A 15,716-nucleotide genomic window follows, 5' to 3' on the forward strand; every position below is an offset into this window, starting at 1 on the left:
CAGGAAGGTGCTCTTTTCTTCCACAGTTTTCTTTTCATCTTCTGCAGAGTGCTAAGCCTGAGGGGGCAGTCTGCCAAAGATCTTGTCTCGGGACAAAACTATTTCAAAGCAGCTTCCCATCAATCACCACAAAGGCAATGTGGTCTGGAGGAGAGAGCCCTGGTCCAGGAGCCAGAAGAAAAATACAGTCTCCACAGGCGTCCAGTTGGAATAATCTACTATTGAAGGCGGCCCTGCTAGGTTGGTTGGCATTCTAGGAACTGTGGGAAGTTCACTCTTGAGTTAAGCAATTGGCTACTTTCACAGAAATGTGGGCTTTGACAGGACAGGGTCAAACGGAGTGTAGCCAGTCAGGTGATCTGGAATTTTCCCTGAATTGGAGAGTAGTCAATGGACATATTTCTCCTTTCCTACAGTTCTCTTTGGCTGAGAGTAGGGAATTTGCAATGAGAACTGACCTTTAGAAATACCTACATCTCAACATCTCTCTGCCTCTACACCTACAATATCCAGAACACTGGCGATGCTCCAAAGAAACTTAGAAGGGAAGACAGATGAGTCACATTTAAAAGGCACTTGTTTTCCGGGGAGGGGTGGGATTGTAAATAACGACTAGAAAACCATTCACAGATTTATGCTTAGACCTCTACACTTTAAACCCTTGTAGTATCTGAGCATTACTCACGGTGTGTATTTCATTCACAAGCCTCAGTGTATTTTACTAACAAGCAAGCTTCTTATAAGATGATCTTGTGCATTTCCTCCCACTGCTCTGAAATTTCATACACTCACTGATCAAGGAGGTTGTTATAATAAAGCAATTGATATGTCCCTACTATCATGGATTTGAGTGACAACTGAGGTATGATTTTCACCCATACCTCTGGGCTGGGGCCCCTTCTGTACTGAGACACAAAAGATGAAAACTTATCTCAAAGGGAGATAAATAAATGTGTATTAAGCTTTGGTACCTTGAGTTGAATGAACTCTGTCATATCAGGAGTGATGTGATCTTGAACTACACAACTTGGTCTTAATCATGTCCTTTGACCTCTTGTTCTCTAACTGTTTTATGTGTCAGTCTGGCCACTTCACCTTCATGTAAAATTACCCGTTTTCAACCCTGAGAGTCCAGCTGAAAGCTGGGTGTTGACGGAGCTCATGAGTACCTATATTCATGCTGGACACGTTTGTGTGTTTCATTCAGGTTTTTTCTCTTGGTGACGGGGATAATTACTGGGAAAATAGTTATTTGGGGGAAAAATGCTCTCTTACACCTTAATTGTGATAAAATACTTAGTCTTTTGAAGGGCAGGGAAAAAGGTTGTAAATTGGATGTTCCATCCAGTACATAGGTAGGAGGACTTTCCTCTTTTGAGGAGACAACTGAATTCCTAATCATGTTAGCGTCTACTCCTAACAATGCAGCAGAGACCAAAAGAAAGTTATAAATGGTGAAAACAGGTTCTCTGCAAATTCAAAATCACTCTCTTCTCAAGTCTAGCAATGATATAACTTCTAAAAAATATTAATTTTTTTCTCTAAAGCAGTCATGTTTTTGGTTCATATCTTGTAACAATGCCAATATTAATTACACATGACGATGTGTAATGCTGGTGATACACACATGATAGTGACATCTCCCACACAGCTGGTTTTAAGGCATGAACACAATGGCCTCCACGTAGTAATGGAAAGTGCATCAGGGTTATCGAGGGATGTTTCCAATCCTCACCCACATGTCCCCACAACAACATTTGACAGAGTACGTAACAGTCATCCCACCAACTGACTAGACCTGCATGATCTCCCTTTGCAATCTACATAGTCTAGTTTTCTATCTAATCTTGAATTTTTATTTTTTGCTAGGCTGATTCAGGCTAAAATGTCCGAAAAGGGAGAAAGTGAGTGAGACTGAGGCTACTTACAGTTGCCATGCGAAATACTGATTGGCTCAGAATCTTCTGGGAAGCCAGCCCCAGCACAGTGTAGCAGTGTGAAATATAGCAGCAAGGCTTCTGACCTCATAGTAGTTCAGCGGGGGGACTTTATTTTTCTACTTCACCCTGCCAAAGAGCAAAGAAGGGATTTTTATTTTTTTTGCAAGTCAGCTTTATTCAATTCCATAAAATGAAATGGCCTTGAAGATAAATTCAAGAGAAAAAGGCTTCCTTCCACATCTTCTCCATTGTAAATTCACTGACTGTTGTGTTTTACATAAGGCATCTGTATCCATTACCCACTGCCCTCTCCCTCCCCAGGCATCTGAGCCCCCCTGCAAAGTTTCTCCCAAACCCGGGACACAGAGTTCCTTTGTCCTGAACCATCTTTGGGCAATTACAGGTGGCTATTTCACAATTATGAAACTCCACATTCCAAAAACTGTGACAACTGAGAAGCATTTTTGTTTTCTTTCTTTGCTAAATATTTTTCTTTTTCGCAGCAGGTTTACAGAGATCAAAGACTGCCACCCACCAGACGTGTTTTGTTTGGCCAGCCCAGAATCTTTCAGAAAATTGAAGTAGTTGCCAATACTGAAAAATTAGGAGATTTCTGATAATAGTCTAGATTTTCAGTTTCTTTATAAAAATCAGAATGTTTCATACTGACCTAAATGATGGCTTCCCTCAGGCACCGTGCTCTTACCCTCAACATACTCCAACCCACACAGAGGTGCACACTCACACACACACACACACTCACACACACACACACACACACACGTCTATAACTGGCCCCTTCACTCATCTCCATTATCAACTTGACTCTTTGGTTGACATTTTCTCCCCTGGTTTATGTAATTCTACAGTGACCTTAGACATAAACAAAACCACACAATCTATGTTTAAAAAGAAATAAGTGGATCCCTTCAGAGTCTGGAGAATACTATAAGAAGAATCTGAAACCACATCCTGAAACGGTATTGTTGATTAAAAAATCTCAAATACTACCTTGCTGTGAAACATTAGTGAATCAAAATGCCAGATAAACTGTTCTACCCATCTGTATTTTCTTGAAGATGCTCTTTATGTGTAGAAAAATTCTAAGTCTTGGAAACAAAAACAATCCCATGAGGGGCTGCTAGGTACAGTGAAGAAAAGACTCATAATACAGTAAATATCACATAATTCTCTGGTATATTTCAAATAAGCGTTGATCTATCAGGGAAATTAATGTAAAATGGAGATATCTTTTCATCTTTTCAGAGTAGTAAACTCTTTGAAGTAGCCTGGCAAAGATTATCTTTTTTGCACAAAGCTATTTTACAGTAGTCCATCAATCATTTAAGATTTGTGTGTAGAAATGTCAAACTCTGTAACCTAGATCTCTTTGCAAGTTAATTTGGCAAACAGACTGCTAACTTATGCTTTTTGGAACACCATTTAATATTAGATACCTATGTCTCTTTTCTTCATGCCAAAAAAAGCATTAAAAAGTCCCAAGTGTTGCATCGTAACTTATAATTTCACAGACACAGCTGGGTCTTAATCATTCCTGCGATTGAAAAGTGCACATTAATTAATTTGCTTTATCGTGAAAATCAAAGAGGGAGAGAGGTTGAAAAAAAAGCATAAACAATTCCATATCTCCATCTCTGATGTGGAGATTAAAATTAAACTTTAAATGATTACTTGTTCACAGGGGTGATCCATTACCAAGGGCCATAAACATGTATTTATAGACAGGTTAAAAGCAACAGTCTATTCACTCATTTATTTGCCAGTTTTTCCTATTCTGGAGAATCCCAACCCAAAGGAAAGAAGCACTGAGGTGTCCTTATTTGTTTCTCATAGCTCCTGTTCAGGATAACACTAAGGGAGAGAAATCAATAACAAAAGTAAGAAACATGAACAAGACACCAATCAGCTGTTACATTTTAGATGAGAAAGTATATGGGGAAGAGGAAGAACCAGCAACGTTTACCAAGGGCTCAAGAGTGGTATTATAGAAATATACAGAAGCATATTGCCTCGAGAGCTTGCAGCATGTAATGGAAATAAAAAGGAGACTCAAAAGGCTGATTCTCGTTCCTTTAGAAATCTTTGGAAATACACATATGTCTTTAAGGATTAGTTTTGCTTGACATGGCAAACGAGTCTCTATCCTTCCATAGTTGCATTCATCTTTGTGCAAATGTCCTACAAGTTCACAAGACAAAGTCCTGCCACTTTATTATATCCCCCAATTTTAATTCTTTCCATCTAAAGAATGCATGGGTCAGATGCAAAGTTCTCAACCCCAGAAGCTGGCAAGAAGAGCAATGTGTGCAGAAGAAATCCGTTATGTAAGTTAATGACTTCTTTTATAATAATTCTTACAGCCAGAATCATAGCTGAGATATGCCATTTAAGTATCTCCAGGTTTACAGTAGGGCTGTCTGCCAGGAAACATAGCTGTTTTATGTGTCTTTCTATCATCATATCATCAGGTAGTTAACATGTACATCATATGGGTGAAAGGGTTCTGGCAGTACTGGTTCACCTTGGCCAGTCCACAAGAACACTTTAACATTTTCTTCAGCTGAGCTTTCCATATATTATTCCCATCCTACTTAACTTTGGGTCCCAACCCTTGTCAATATGTAGACAATACACTTTCTTGTTGAAACGATTACTTTATGGAGGGATCCCAATTCAGTAGCATTGTCATTTCCCATCCTACAGAGCATGGGCTTGGGTTTCCCTCCTATGATCACTGCAATGCAGATTGGTACCAGCCCAGAAGAATAAACAAGAACTTCTGCTGGGTTTAACCATCTTGAGCAGCTGGGCTGCTGCAATTTAAGAGGTGGTTTAAGTAATTTTCAAAACTTTGAAAAGTGCTACCCACATATAGCGTATTTATAGGTATCTGCAAACATGAGTTGATTTCCCTGTCTGTGACTGTGCTTCTATGGGCTAAATACGACCTGAGACTAAAATAGCTATTCAGAAAATTAGCTAAGGGAAGACTGTCAATATGAGGATTCTAAATAAAACATTTACTTCACAAGTAAGCTTATTATACCTAAATTTTCCATCTAATTGTCTCAGTGTTCTTCTATCCTTAGCTTGAAGAGAAATAGCCTCTGTAAAATATACCATCACTATAAAGTTATAATCCTAGACTACTCCAACCCACAACATTAATGGAAAACCTTAATAACATTCTTAATTTTAACAGGCATCTGCTTGGTGAATTTATTAGGTCTATTTAGGTTCATCTAAAATTAATTTGTGTTGATGTTCTACATACTCTGAGCTCAAACAAAAATTCTTTTTATATTAATTTTCCCCTATAGTTTTTAAGATCAAATTGAATTCAAGAGCTGAGACGTACAGATAGTATTGTGACTGTTGGCTGCCATGAGCCAAATGAACTGTGCAGAATGCCAACCGGGCCAGGAAAGTGGGCTTCAGGTATTCCAGATTGAGGACCAAACAAAAGACACTAAAGGGAGGACTGTCTGAAAATCCTGTGAATGTAATCATGCTGATAATTGCTTTTTAAAATAATAAAATCTTTTCAATAACTGGAGCTTTCATCCACACACACTCCCACCTCCCATGCCCTCATCAGACAGCAAGCAGGTCATTGTATCAGCAAAGCACGAAGCAAAGGGGATGTCTGAGGGACGGGAAATGGTTACGGCGTCAGAGAACGAGGTCACCAATGGCCACATCTTACTTCTAATCAATGAGGTTAATTTCATACGAGCCACAAGGACTGAGAAGTCATGACAAGCCTATCCAGCCAAGTATCACTCAACTATGCCCCCAAATTCTCCCCTTGAAAATTCTATGGGAGCTCAAAAACTGGTAGTATTTGGCCAAAGCTGACTCACAGAGAAGAAAAAAATTGAATCAGAAACATTTAGGACAAAAAAAAATAGGAGATTTAACATACAAATCCAGATTTCTAGCTTCTTAAAAAAAATCAGAGATCTGGCTTTGCTGGCCCATGTTGCAACATGGCACAGCTCTGGAGCTGAGCAGTGGCTGCACAAAATAGAGCAGCTGGCTCTCCCACTGGGGAGCATTCCCACCACTTCCTATTGTCCTAGGAGGGCTTCCTTACCATTAGCCTCACTGTCTGACCCCTGAAGGCTCCGAGGACAACCTCTCTGACACCTAGGTAAAGGACATCACCATTGCTGCATGAGGGATTCTGCTCCTTGATACCATCATCTGTAAGTTGCTGAGTGTCAGCCTTAGCAAGTGGACCTCAGGAGCCCCACTCCCTAGACACATAGATGGATGGACATTCTTCTTTTAAGGACCCATTTGGGCTACTCCATGCACTGTCTACCTGTCCCGCTGCAACAAACAATACATCAATGCATGGTGCATCAATGCATCAACTGCATGGAGGACCCGGTTGTACAGATGCAACTTGTGTCTGATTTGGTATACATGGCAGTATTTTCCAGAATGCTGGCATCAAATGAACATTTGAATAATGAGTGGTAATGAGGTGAAAAATAATATATCTGGGAACTTGCAAATACAAAATGTTCTCAATAATAACTCTAAGAGTGGTCTTGAAATAAAGAGGAAATGATGGTAGTGGCACTTTTTTTCCCCATGATAAAAGTCATTTACTACCATGTCTCAGTAATTCTTTTAAGAAAGCACATTTTCTCTTGACATCATAGGAAGTTTTAAAGGTAATCAATAGTTCACACTGTCATTAATAGAAGCGAGGGCATGCTAAGGCCAAGGAAATCAGTCAGTCTCTCTGGCTCCCAGTTTTCTTACCTGTAAAATGAAAGAATATGAAATGTAATGATCTATAACATTTTTCTGGCCTCTGAAATGGTACTATTCTAGGTGATTCTGCCCCAGTGAAGAAGGGTGTGTGTGTGAGAGAGACAGGGATGGTGATTAGGAGGGACAGTAAAAGGAGTGACCCCGAGCCAGGCCACTCCATTGTAACACATTTCAAGGCCAGCGACACCATCTCCAGGGACGGGGTAGGGGCGGGAGGAGGAACACGATGGCAGGGTAAGTCACTGGACCTCCACACGCCTTCCTTCTTGGCCCTAAAAGGCACTGGGGAATAGAGTCAGGCTCTGCTTGTTGTGTCAGGCACTCTGCGATGATGACAGAGGGCAGGCAGAAAAAGTTCTATGCAAGGGATCTTTCCAAAACAAACAAGGGAACGTGGCTCATTTTTTTCCTACACTCTTTCCTGGTTGCCCCTAAACAGCATGTCGTTTGGAAACTCTAGGGATAATCAGTGTGGTATTGTAGGTGGCAAACATTGGGATGGAACAAACTCTCTTCATTGTAGCTCTCAGTGGATGGCAGTGGGCACAGCATGAAAAAGTTGTGGAAAGTTCACCAAGCTAGAGCACAGAAATCCTAGCACGCTATACTGCCCGGTCTCAACTTTAGGACAAAGTTCAAGTTCGATAAGCCGTTCTAACTTGACCAAAGAGAACACTGCTGTTACCGTGTAATCAGATTCAGAGTTTAGTTGGGTTTTACATTAAGTCTAATATTTTCATTTTTATTGATCTAGCATTTTGACCTCATCATCTTTGTCTTTACAGTGAGACTGCCTCTAAAAATCTGAATTAAAATTGGTTTAAACGCTCCTACATGAACTCTAACTATTGCTAACAATACAAGAGAGCAGAAAGAGCAGAGGGTGAAATCTGAGCTTTGAAACCTTGTATCCCCCTCACCAGCTTGGACCTTTGGCAAGATGCTTAAGCTCTCTAAGCCTGTTTCCTCGTCTTTAGATGGGTAAAATATGTCTCAGAGACTGACTGTGCCAAGTGCTCAATACATTTTTGTTTATTCTTCAGTTAAGACACTAAAAATTGCCTTTTCATGGTTTTGCTTAAACTTCCTTAAGAAATCCTCAGGCAAGCTCTGGATTAGCCCCTGATGTTCTACTGCTTGGATGGGAAGAGAAGTCTCCTTCCCTCTCTCTCACCCTCTCTCCAGGACACTGAGCTTCTTATCTCTGCAGGTGGGCACCTGGGAGAGGTGGGAGAGTCTGCCTGAGGAATCACACTCACATTGTGTTACTTTTTAAAAAAGTAAATTATGGCACCCACACTAGCACAAAGGAAAATGAGGATGTAGAGAAGGAAGAAAGGATGGGGTGGAAGCGGAGGTTTATTGGGTACCTTCTGTGTACAAGGTACATATGTACACTATTTTATTTAAACATCACAGCAACCCAGAGACAGGCCTTATTATCTCCACTGTACACACAAGGAAACTGAGATCCAGGGAGGTTAAGTAACGTGTCTTGGCAACACAGTAAATACAGTTGTCTCTTGGTATCTGTAGGTGATTGGTTCCAGGACCTCCCATGCCTACCAAAATCTGAGGATGCTCAAGTCTCTGATATAAAATGGTGTAGTATTTGCATATAACCAATGCACATTCTCCTATATACTTTAAATCATCTCTAGATTACTTATAATACGTAATACAATGTGAATACTATGTAAATCATTGTTTTACTATATTGTTTAGTGAAGAATGACAAGAAATAAAGGTCTGTACATGTTTGGTACAGACACAATTTTCTTTCCAACATTTTTGATCAGCAATTGGCTAAATCCACTGATGTGGAAGCCATGGATATGGAGGCCGACTGCATTTGCAACACAGTGGTCAAAGGTAAAGCCAGGACTCACACCTGGGTCCGTGTGATGTCAAAGTTTATGTTCTTCTCAGGACATCAAAGAAAGGGGAACAGAAGGGAGGCTGGAAGGAAAATGATGCTGGCATAAATGGAACTGCACTTAGGACCATAGTTGAATATAGGTTGATGCATCTATGCTTAGGTGGACAGAGTGTCTCACAGTCCCTAATGCCTTCAGTGATAAAAATCGTTAAAAGGATCACACAGTTGTTCCCAAATATGTAGCCATACAAAAGCTCATTCCACTTTATTGCCCTGTGTTTGCAGGCTTAAGGTTGTACAAAGAGGCAAATTCTCAACCAGTGTTAGAGAAGTGGGAAAGCTGAAAGTCCAGCTTGCCAAATGCCAGGGACCTGTCTCCCAGAGATTAGGAATGCTGACTATTCTTGAACCAAAGGAAAACTTAAAGAACTAATGAGGGTTTAAATAGCAGGTGTCCTTCACTGACCTGGGCAGCCCGTTTTAAGGACTGTACCATTAAGAGGGTGCTGCTGTCCACAGGATGCAGAGCTGGGTCAAAGAAGACTTCCCAAATGGACTTAGAGACAACTGGGGCCATTGATCCTGCTTGAAACCACTCTACCCAGTCTTCAGGAACCATGAGGCCCACCTGTTCAGTCATATTTGCATTAAGCTATAAGGTTCACGCGAATGAGAAAAATAGCTCTAGCTTCTTAATAAAGCATCTGGTCTTTCTTTCCTCCTCCTCTCAGCCATTAACAAAGACATAAAAGCACCCATTTCGGAGGAAAAGGAAATGCCACAGACTTAACTTCAACACATTTTGGAGAATAATGATGGCATTCAATGGAGGATAATAATAAATATCGACTGTGTATAATAGATGTTCCATTTTAGATCTGAAACCACTGTCACCAAGGCACAGAAAAATAGTTGTAAATTCAGAAGTACTCCTAGAAAAAAAAAATTCTTTTTGAAAAAGAAAAGTTGGTTATGAGCCTGTTAGCTTTTGAGGAGAGAAGGCAAGTTTTGTCTTTCAGACGATTCTTCGTCATGATAGTTTTCTTTCTAACTCCTCACCCCCACTCCAAACACACAGCTCTGAGCCAATGCATTTAATGCACTTTGCTTAGATGTTTCAGATACAGTCTAAAGGCTCATTGGGACTCTATTGCTATAGTCATGACCTTAGCAGGCTTGAAAATATTGTAAACTATCTTGATCTAAAAAAAAAGCCTGCAGCGATCTCAACTAGGTTTACCCATGGCATGCCCCAGCTTTTTGCCATCTCCCTCTTTTTACACTTTTCATAATATTGCTGAATTCAAACATCTGCTCCAGATGCAGAAACAAATACCCTCTTTATTTTACTGTTAGGAAAACTAAGGCCCCCAAAAGTGAGGTCACTTGCCAAATACTAGGCAGCTCAAAAGTGACACACACAGCTGAGCAGCAGTTGAGGACTCCTGACTCCTCCCACCAAGCTCTCTCCCGACACTACGCTGCTTTCAGAAAGGACGCCAAAACTCATTCCTTTCTCCCTGGCTTGCTGCCTGATGTTCATTACTTCCATTGCCTGATTTCCATTTTAGCGATTCCCTGCTTTCAACTGGGAGGCTCTGAGCTAAGATGTTGCTACAGACAGACAGAAATGCCTCCATGCACCCTTCCCCGGGACCTCACTGTTCATTGGATGGACCTGGTAGCTCCTGCCCATTTTCCAAAATAGAACACGTACACAATAAATTTTCAAAAACAAATTAAAATTCTGTTGGAAAGAATCTACCTGGAGCGTGAAGGTATGGCAGAGGTCTGTGAGGTGGGTGATCAGCTAAGTCTTCTGTTTGGAGAAAGCCTTGGAAGGCTGCATGCTCGTTCATTGTGGAGGGGGCAGGTAGGTGCTAAGACATTTCGGGTAGAAGAAGGGCCAGGTCAAGACAGCAGAGTGTTAAAATGGACAACTCCATGCTGGTTGGATTTTTGGACACACAAATTAAACCTATTTCACTCTTTGCTTAAGGAATTTCAAACATTTGTCTAAAGTAATGGATGGATTTTATAATTTAACCCAAAGTTCAGTTTAAAGTATTGTAACTGAGAATAAAGATTGTGTCTGATCACCTCTTTCTTCTCAGAATATGACAGAAGAAGAAGGGCGGGAAGAAGGTCTAAAACAGCAGCTCAGAATACGGGTGTGTGTTTGTTCAAGGTGTTGGGTATATAGGTTATGTTCGCATTACTCTAATTTTTTGTGCATTTGTAATTTCATTAAAACTAAAGCAAAGGGCAAAAAGTAATGTGCCTAAATGCAAGGCTCTTTTTCCTAGTCTTTAGAAAGATATTTGCAGAGTGACTTTAAAGGAACGAACTAGAGATTTCTTAGTGACTGGAGCTTTCCATAAACCTTTGTCAAAATCCTGAGTAGATTTAAACTAATATAAAGCAATAGCTGCCCTTTGATAGGACGACTCTCCCTAATAATTTCTCCACTGCTTCCTCTCAGTGTAGTTAATGAAAACAGAATCTCCCAGCCACAGCTCTAACCTTTCCTATCCTCACTCCGCCTGGGATTGCTCAGGCTTAGGCAGCTGCAGGGATGTTCTTTCCCCAGTCTTGGAGCTGAAGTCAACTTCAAACATGGCTCGTAGAGAAAGAAAAAACAACCTGCAGTTCTCTCCTTTAAGCTCTGAATAACAGCCCCAAATAACAGTGACACCAGTAATCACAGATGCTTTAAATTTTGACCAAATCCTACACATCCTTATTGTTTTCTTGTTGTTTGTAAACGTCTTGTTAAAACAGCCTCAAGATCAAGAATAGGGTGAAAAACATTTCCTTGAACTAAAATGCTGGAGTCAGGTCCTCTGGCGCTGGCTACATATGTCATCTTTCATTGCATTCCTTGTCTCTTTCAATGAGCTCTGAAGCCCAGCACCCTGAAAGCCAAAAATAGAGTTTCTATTTGATTACAAGCTTCTGATTATACAAAAAGAGGCATGATATCATTTCAGGCATTGTTCCATAACAAAGCATGGTGTTGCTGACTGCTGTCTATCATCAGTAAAGTATCTACACACACAGTGGATGTGGTCTATGTGTGTTCAGACACATCCAGAATAGAAATGATACGGAAGCATTACTTCTGGAATCTCTACAATTTTTCCCACATTCTTTAGGAAATTCATTTCATGTATCCAAAAGAAAAAAAAAATGTCTGTTTTACATCCCAGTGAATGGAGTGAAATTGCATACCCATGAATCTGAACCTATTATTAAATTTGGTAGATTTTGCCAAGTTTTTCTGAAATTAATGATACCTTTATTGGCTTTGTTCATGTTCTTAACATAAAAAGTGACTCATTAGCCTGGCTTGATTTACTTAGCAAAATAACTTAGGTGTTTTCCAAAGGCTGTTTATCATTTGAATTGTGGTAGAGAGAGGATCATTCACTAGTTGCCCCTTCCCAAATCAGAGTCACATCCAGGGCTACCACCTCCTAAAATGTTCATCTGATTGTAATGTGAAACTCTACCTTCAAAATTAATAACTATTCCCAAACACCCTGAAAATATGCTTCCTTAAGGCCAATGAAAGTAAGTTCCAGGAAATTAGGGGTTTGTTTGAATATCTCTACCACTTAATGACTTGATTCTTTACACAGGTGACCAAGGGTCACTGCACAGAAACAGAGCTGTTCATTGGGAAGTGATTGAGCATACTGAGGTGGTCAGCATCTGGAGAAACCATTGTGGTGCTGGTTGTTTTGAAGTCTGCCCTGATGCTCCTTAAGTTTAAGGAAAAATAAAATTTGCAGTTCCTTGTTTCTCTAGATCTGGATGAGGCAAGCTCGTTTTGGAAATACATAATTCCTTATTTGCAATTACAAACCAAACCAAACCAAAACAAAAAAACCCTTAAAACAAAAATTTTTTCTACTCATTTGGTAATAAAACTTGACTTGAACTGGCATGAGACCAGTTATAGTCTTTATTTATCCCTCTTAAGATGAATATTTACATATTTCACTGGGAAAAATATTAATGGAATTGATTACTAGGTATTGCCCCACACCCCACTATGGTATGTGTTCCATGTTAACTTTTCTAAAATCAGAAAAATTTTAAATTCTGAAACACATCTGTTTCAAGGGTTTCAAAAAAAGAAACTGTGGAACTATATATGCCTTTGTTCCTGAAGAGATTAAAAACAGGATAAAAAGTAGTGGAGAAAGGAGATCCGTTAGTGTGGAATCCCAAATCCCAGTTTTGCTAAAATCAGGAGCTCTCTAATTATCCCACAGGGTGTTGTGAAATTCTCATAGAATTAAAAACATTTAATCTGATTTCATTTATTTTTTTAAATGCATGTCATATTACACTTGCAAGAATAATTCAGAGATTAGGAATTGCTGACTATGTTACTTATTTTTAATTTTTTATGTTCTGTGCTTACAGACAGTTTTCCAGGCTGCTCTTCATACAAGGGACCAACAAGAACAGGCTTCCACAAAATAAGTGAGGCTCACAAAACAGATATAGTCTTGGTAGGAGGTCTCAAAGCTCCTTACAAGTGAGCAAGGGCATCCAGCAATAGCAGAAGTGACTACCTCTCCGGATGGACCCCTCAACCCCTCTGCCCGAGTGAGCTTCATTTTCCCTCCCATTTGACGGCCAACTACAAGGGGTTCAGCACTCCTTCCTCTGTCTATACTGAATGGGCAGATGTCACAGGCCTCCTTGTGCAGTTGACAGTGCTTTTTCCAAAGGATGCCCATAATGTCGGCAGCCTATAATCTCCCTCTCCCCACGGAAGAACGCTGGTAATGGCCCTTTCCAATCCTGTCATCAGAGACGACTGTCAGCTGGTACTATCTGCCCTCTGCTTTTTTGCAGATACCCGCCGTTAATTTTCAAACACCTGCAACTTTCTTTTGATGACTAATACCAGAAGTTTAGGGTCAAATTAATAAAATGGAGTTGGATTTCCAGAGTATTTGGGGAGGATAACTGTCATCTTGAACAACAGGTAGGGGTGGTAGAGGGGGAATATGTACTCTGTTCCCTCCTCTCTGAGGTGCCCCTCCACTCACTGCCCCTCTCGTTTGCTTCTCCCAAAGTGGACATTGGGCATCAGGCACAACACTAATCAATTTTAACTCTGAGATACAATGGAGGTAAATGGTTAATATCAGATAACCTGGAGGCTAGGTTAATTACCGTCATCCAAATTATCTGGAGGGAAGGGAGCACATAGATATCACCAATTACTCCTGCATTAAAAAAAAAAATCACAATTCTCATAATTAATAGCACAGCAGACAATCACTATAATTACAATCTCTGCTAGAGAGACCAGAATCAGGAGGAAAAATGAAATTATCCAGTAAGCTTGGGTATGACAAGCAGAAAACAAATAAAGTGCTGTGAAGGTCAGACAACAGAGACAAGTCAGAGAGAAGGTGAGTGTGAGTGAGACACGCACCCAGCTCAGCAGATGTGCCCAGGGGTATCACCCGAGCACAGCTCGAGGATCCCTGCACGCATGCGCTCCCCTTTCTTTGGGAGGAAATAGAGGCCTGGGAAACGGATATGGTTCTGAAAACTACTTATGCCCCGGTTCCTGGGAAGCACAGAGGTCTACCTGGACCATCCAGGCTTTCACAGATGAGGATCTGACGGTCTGAGCAGTGAGAAGGAAGAGACACAGGTATGGAACACATGGACAGGGTATAATGCATGAGCTTCTTTCCAAAAAGGAGATTCCCCAGGTTCACTTTGAATAACTAAAAGACTAAAGCAGAATAATTTTCTTCTCAAATAGCAATATTTTTCCTGTTCAGTTAACATAGTCTTCATCTCTCCAAAGAGAAAAAAAAAAAAGTCATTCTAAAGTGTTATGCAAGAATAGGCAGACGCGTTCTTCACATATCTATTTAATCAGCTCCTTCCAGCAGCACTAAGGCATGAAAGAAAGGCTGAGTGTCCTCCAGAATTTTCGATGAGGAGAGAGCAAAATGCTCTATGGAGCTTGGGTGAGATCCCCAAACTGGAAAGGAAATGAGGCAAGCAAGCCTTCTCCATGCCCACACAAAGGGTGCATCTGAAGAGAGGTCTTCTCAATCATTTTTCCATTTTTTAAGGTAATTTTATTCCAAAGGAATATTGCTTTTGTACATCATAGATTATGTTTTTAGTGTCTTGGGGTTAGTTGTAAGCGAGAACATGAGATGTGAGAAAATACCATACAAGTGTGCAGGTGTTGAGAGAGGATGTTATTTTCAATGTTCAACAAAACACAGAAAGTGCCTTTGTCAGTGGTTCCCCTTTACTCATTCAGTCACCCACTCAGTCTCTCTAGAGTGGCTGAATTTCTAGGATGTACAAGCCAGGCACTGTGCCAGGACAGTGAGGATACCGAGGGCATTGGCTCGACTACAGACTCTGCCCTTAAGGAGTCTCCAGACACTATGAAAGATAGTCCACGGGCAGCTATAACAATGTAGAAAATATACATAAACACACACATAACACATACACACATATACATAAAATACTATAGGAATTCAGAGGACTGAGAGATAATATTCAGACATAGATTCTTCTTCCAAAGCACATGGCAAATCTGTCTGCTTCCCTACATTCTACCTACAATCATCTTAATCTAACCCAGCCTTAGCTCCTGCCTGGATTACTGCAATAGCCATCTAATTAGTCTTCCTACTTCCTCTTAGCCTTCCTTCAATTTTATCTCCACACAGCAACTGATGGTCTTTTAAAAACATACAGCATACTATGTCCTCCCCTACATAAAACCCTCCAGTGGTTTCTTACTGTGTTAACAACAAAATTAAAACCCCCTCTCCTGAGTGCAAAAGGTGCCACGCACCTCCCTGACCCCCTCATGTTCCATTTCACAACTTCCCACACTGTTCCAACCCCTCTGCCTTGCTTTTTTCAAACGCACAAGCTCTCATTCCTGCCTTATGTACTTGCTGCTGCCTCGGCGTGGAATGATCTTTCTCACTCCAGTCTTCATATATAACGAGCTCATTTTTGTCATTCAAGATTCAGCTAAAATGTCATTTTCTCAGACAGGCCTTCCCTGACCT

At 40.6% G+C, this 15,716-nt stretch overlaps 1 protein-coding gene across 1 annotated transcript in view; it reads right to left on the reverse strand.

Annotated features, from left to right (window-relative positions):
- The window catches only part of SEMA6A (semaphorin 6A), a 121,308-nt gene that overhangs the window by 56,829 nt on the left and 48,763 nt on the right, over positions 1-15,716 (reverse strand). The window contains exon 2 of the mRNA XM_045565606.1: positions 1,929-2,066. Within this exon, the coding sequence (XP_045421562.1) occupies positions 1,929-2,028 (100 nt within the window). The 5' untranslated portion in view covers positions 2,029-2,066. The remainder of the gene's footprint in view (positions 1-1,928; positions 2,067-15,716) is intronic.

Source organism: Lemur catta, chromosome 12 (assembly GCF_020740605.2).
Source record: "Lemur catta isolate mLemCat1 chromosome 12, mLemCat1.pri, whole genome shotgun sequence".
NCBI classification, from domain to species: Eukaryota; Metazoa; Chordata; class Mammalia; order Primates; family Lemuridae; genus Lemur; species Lemur catta.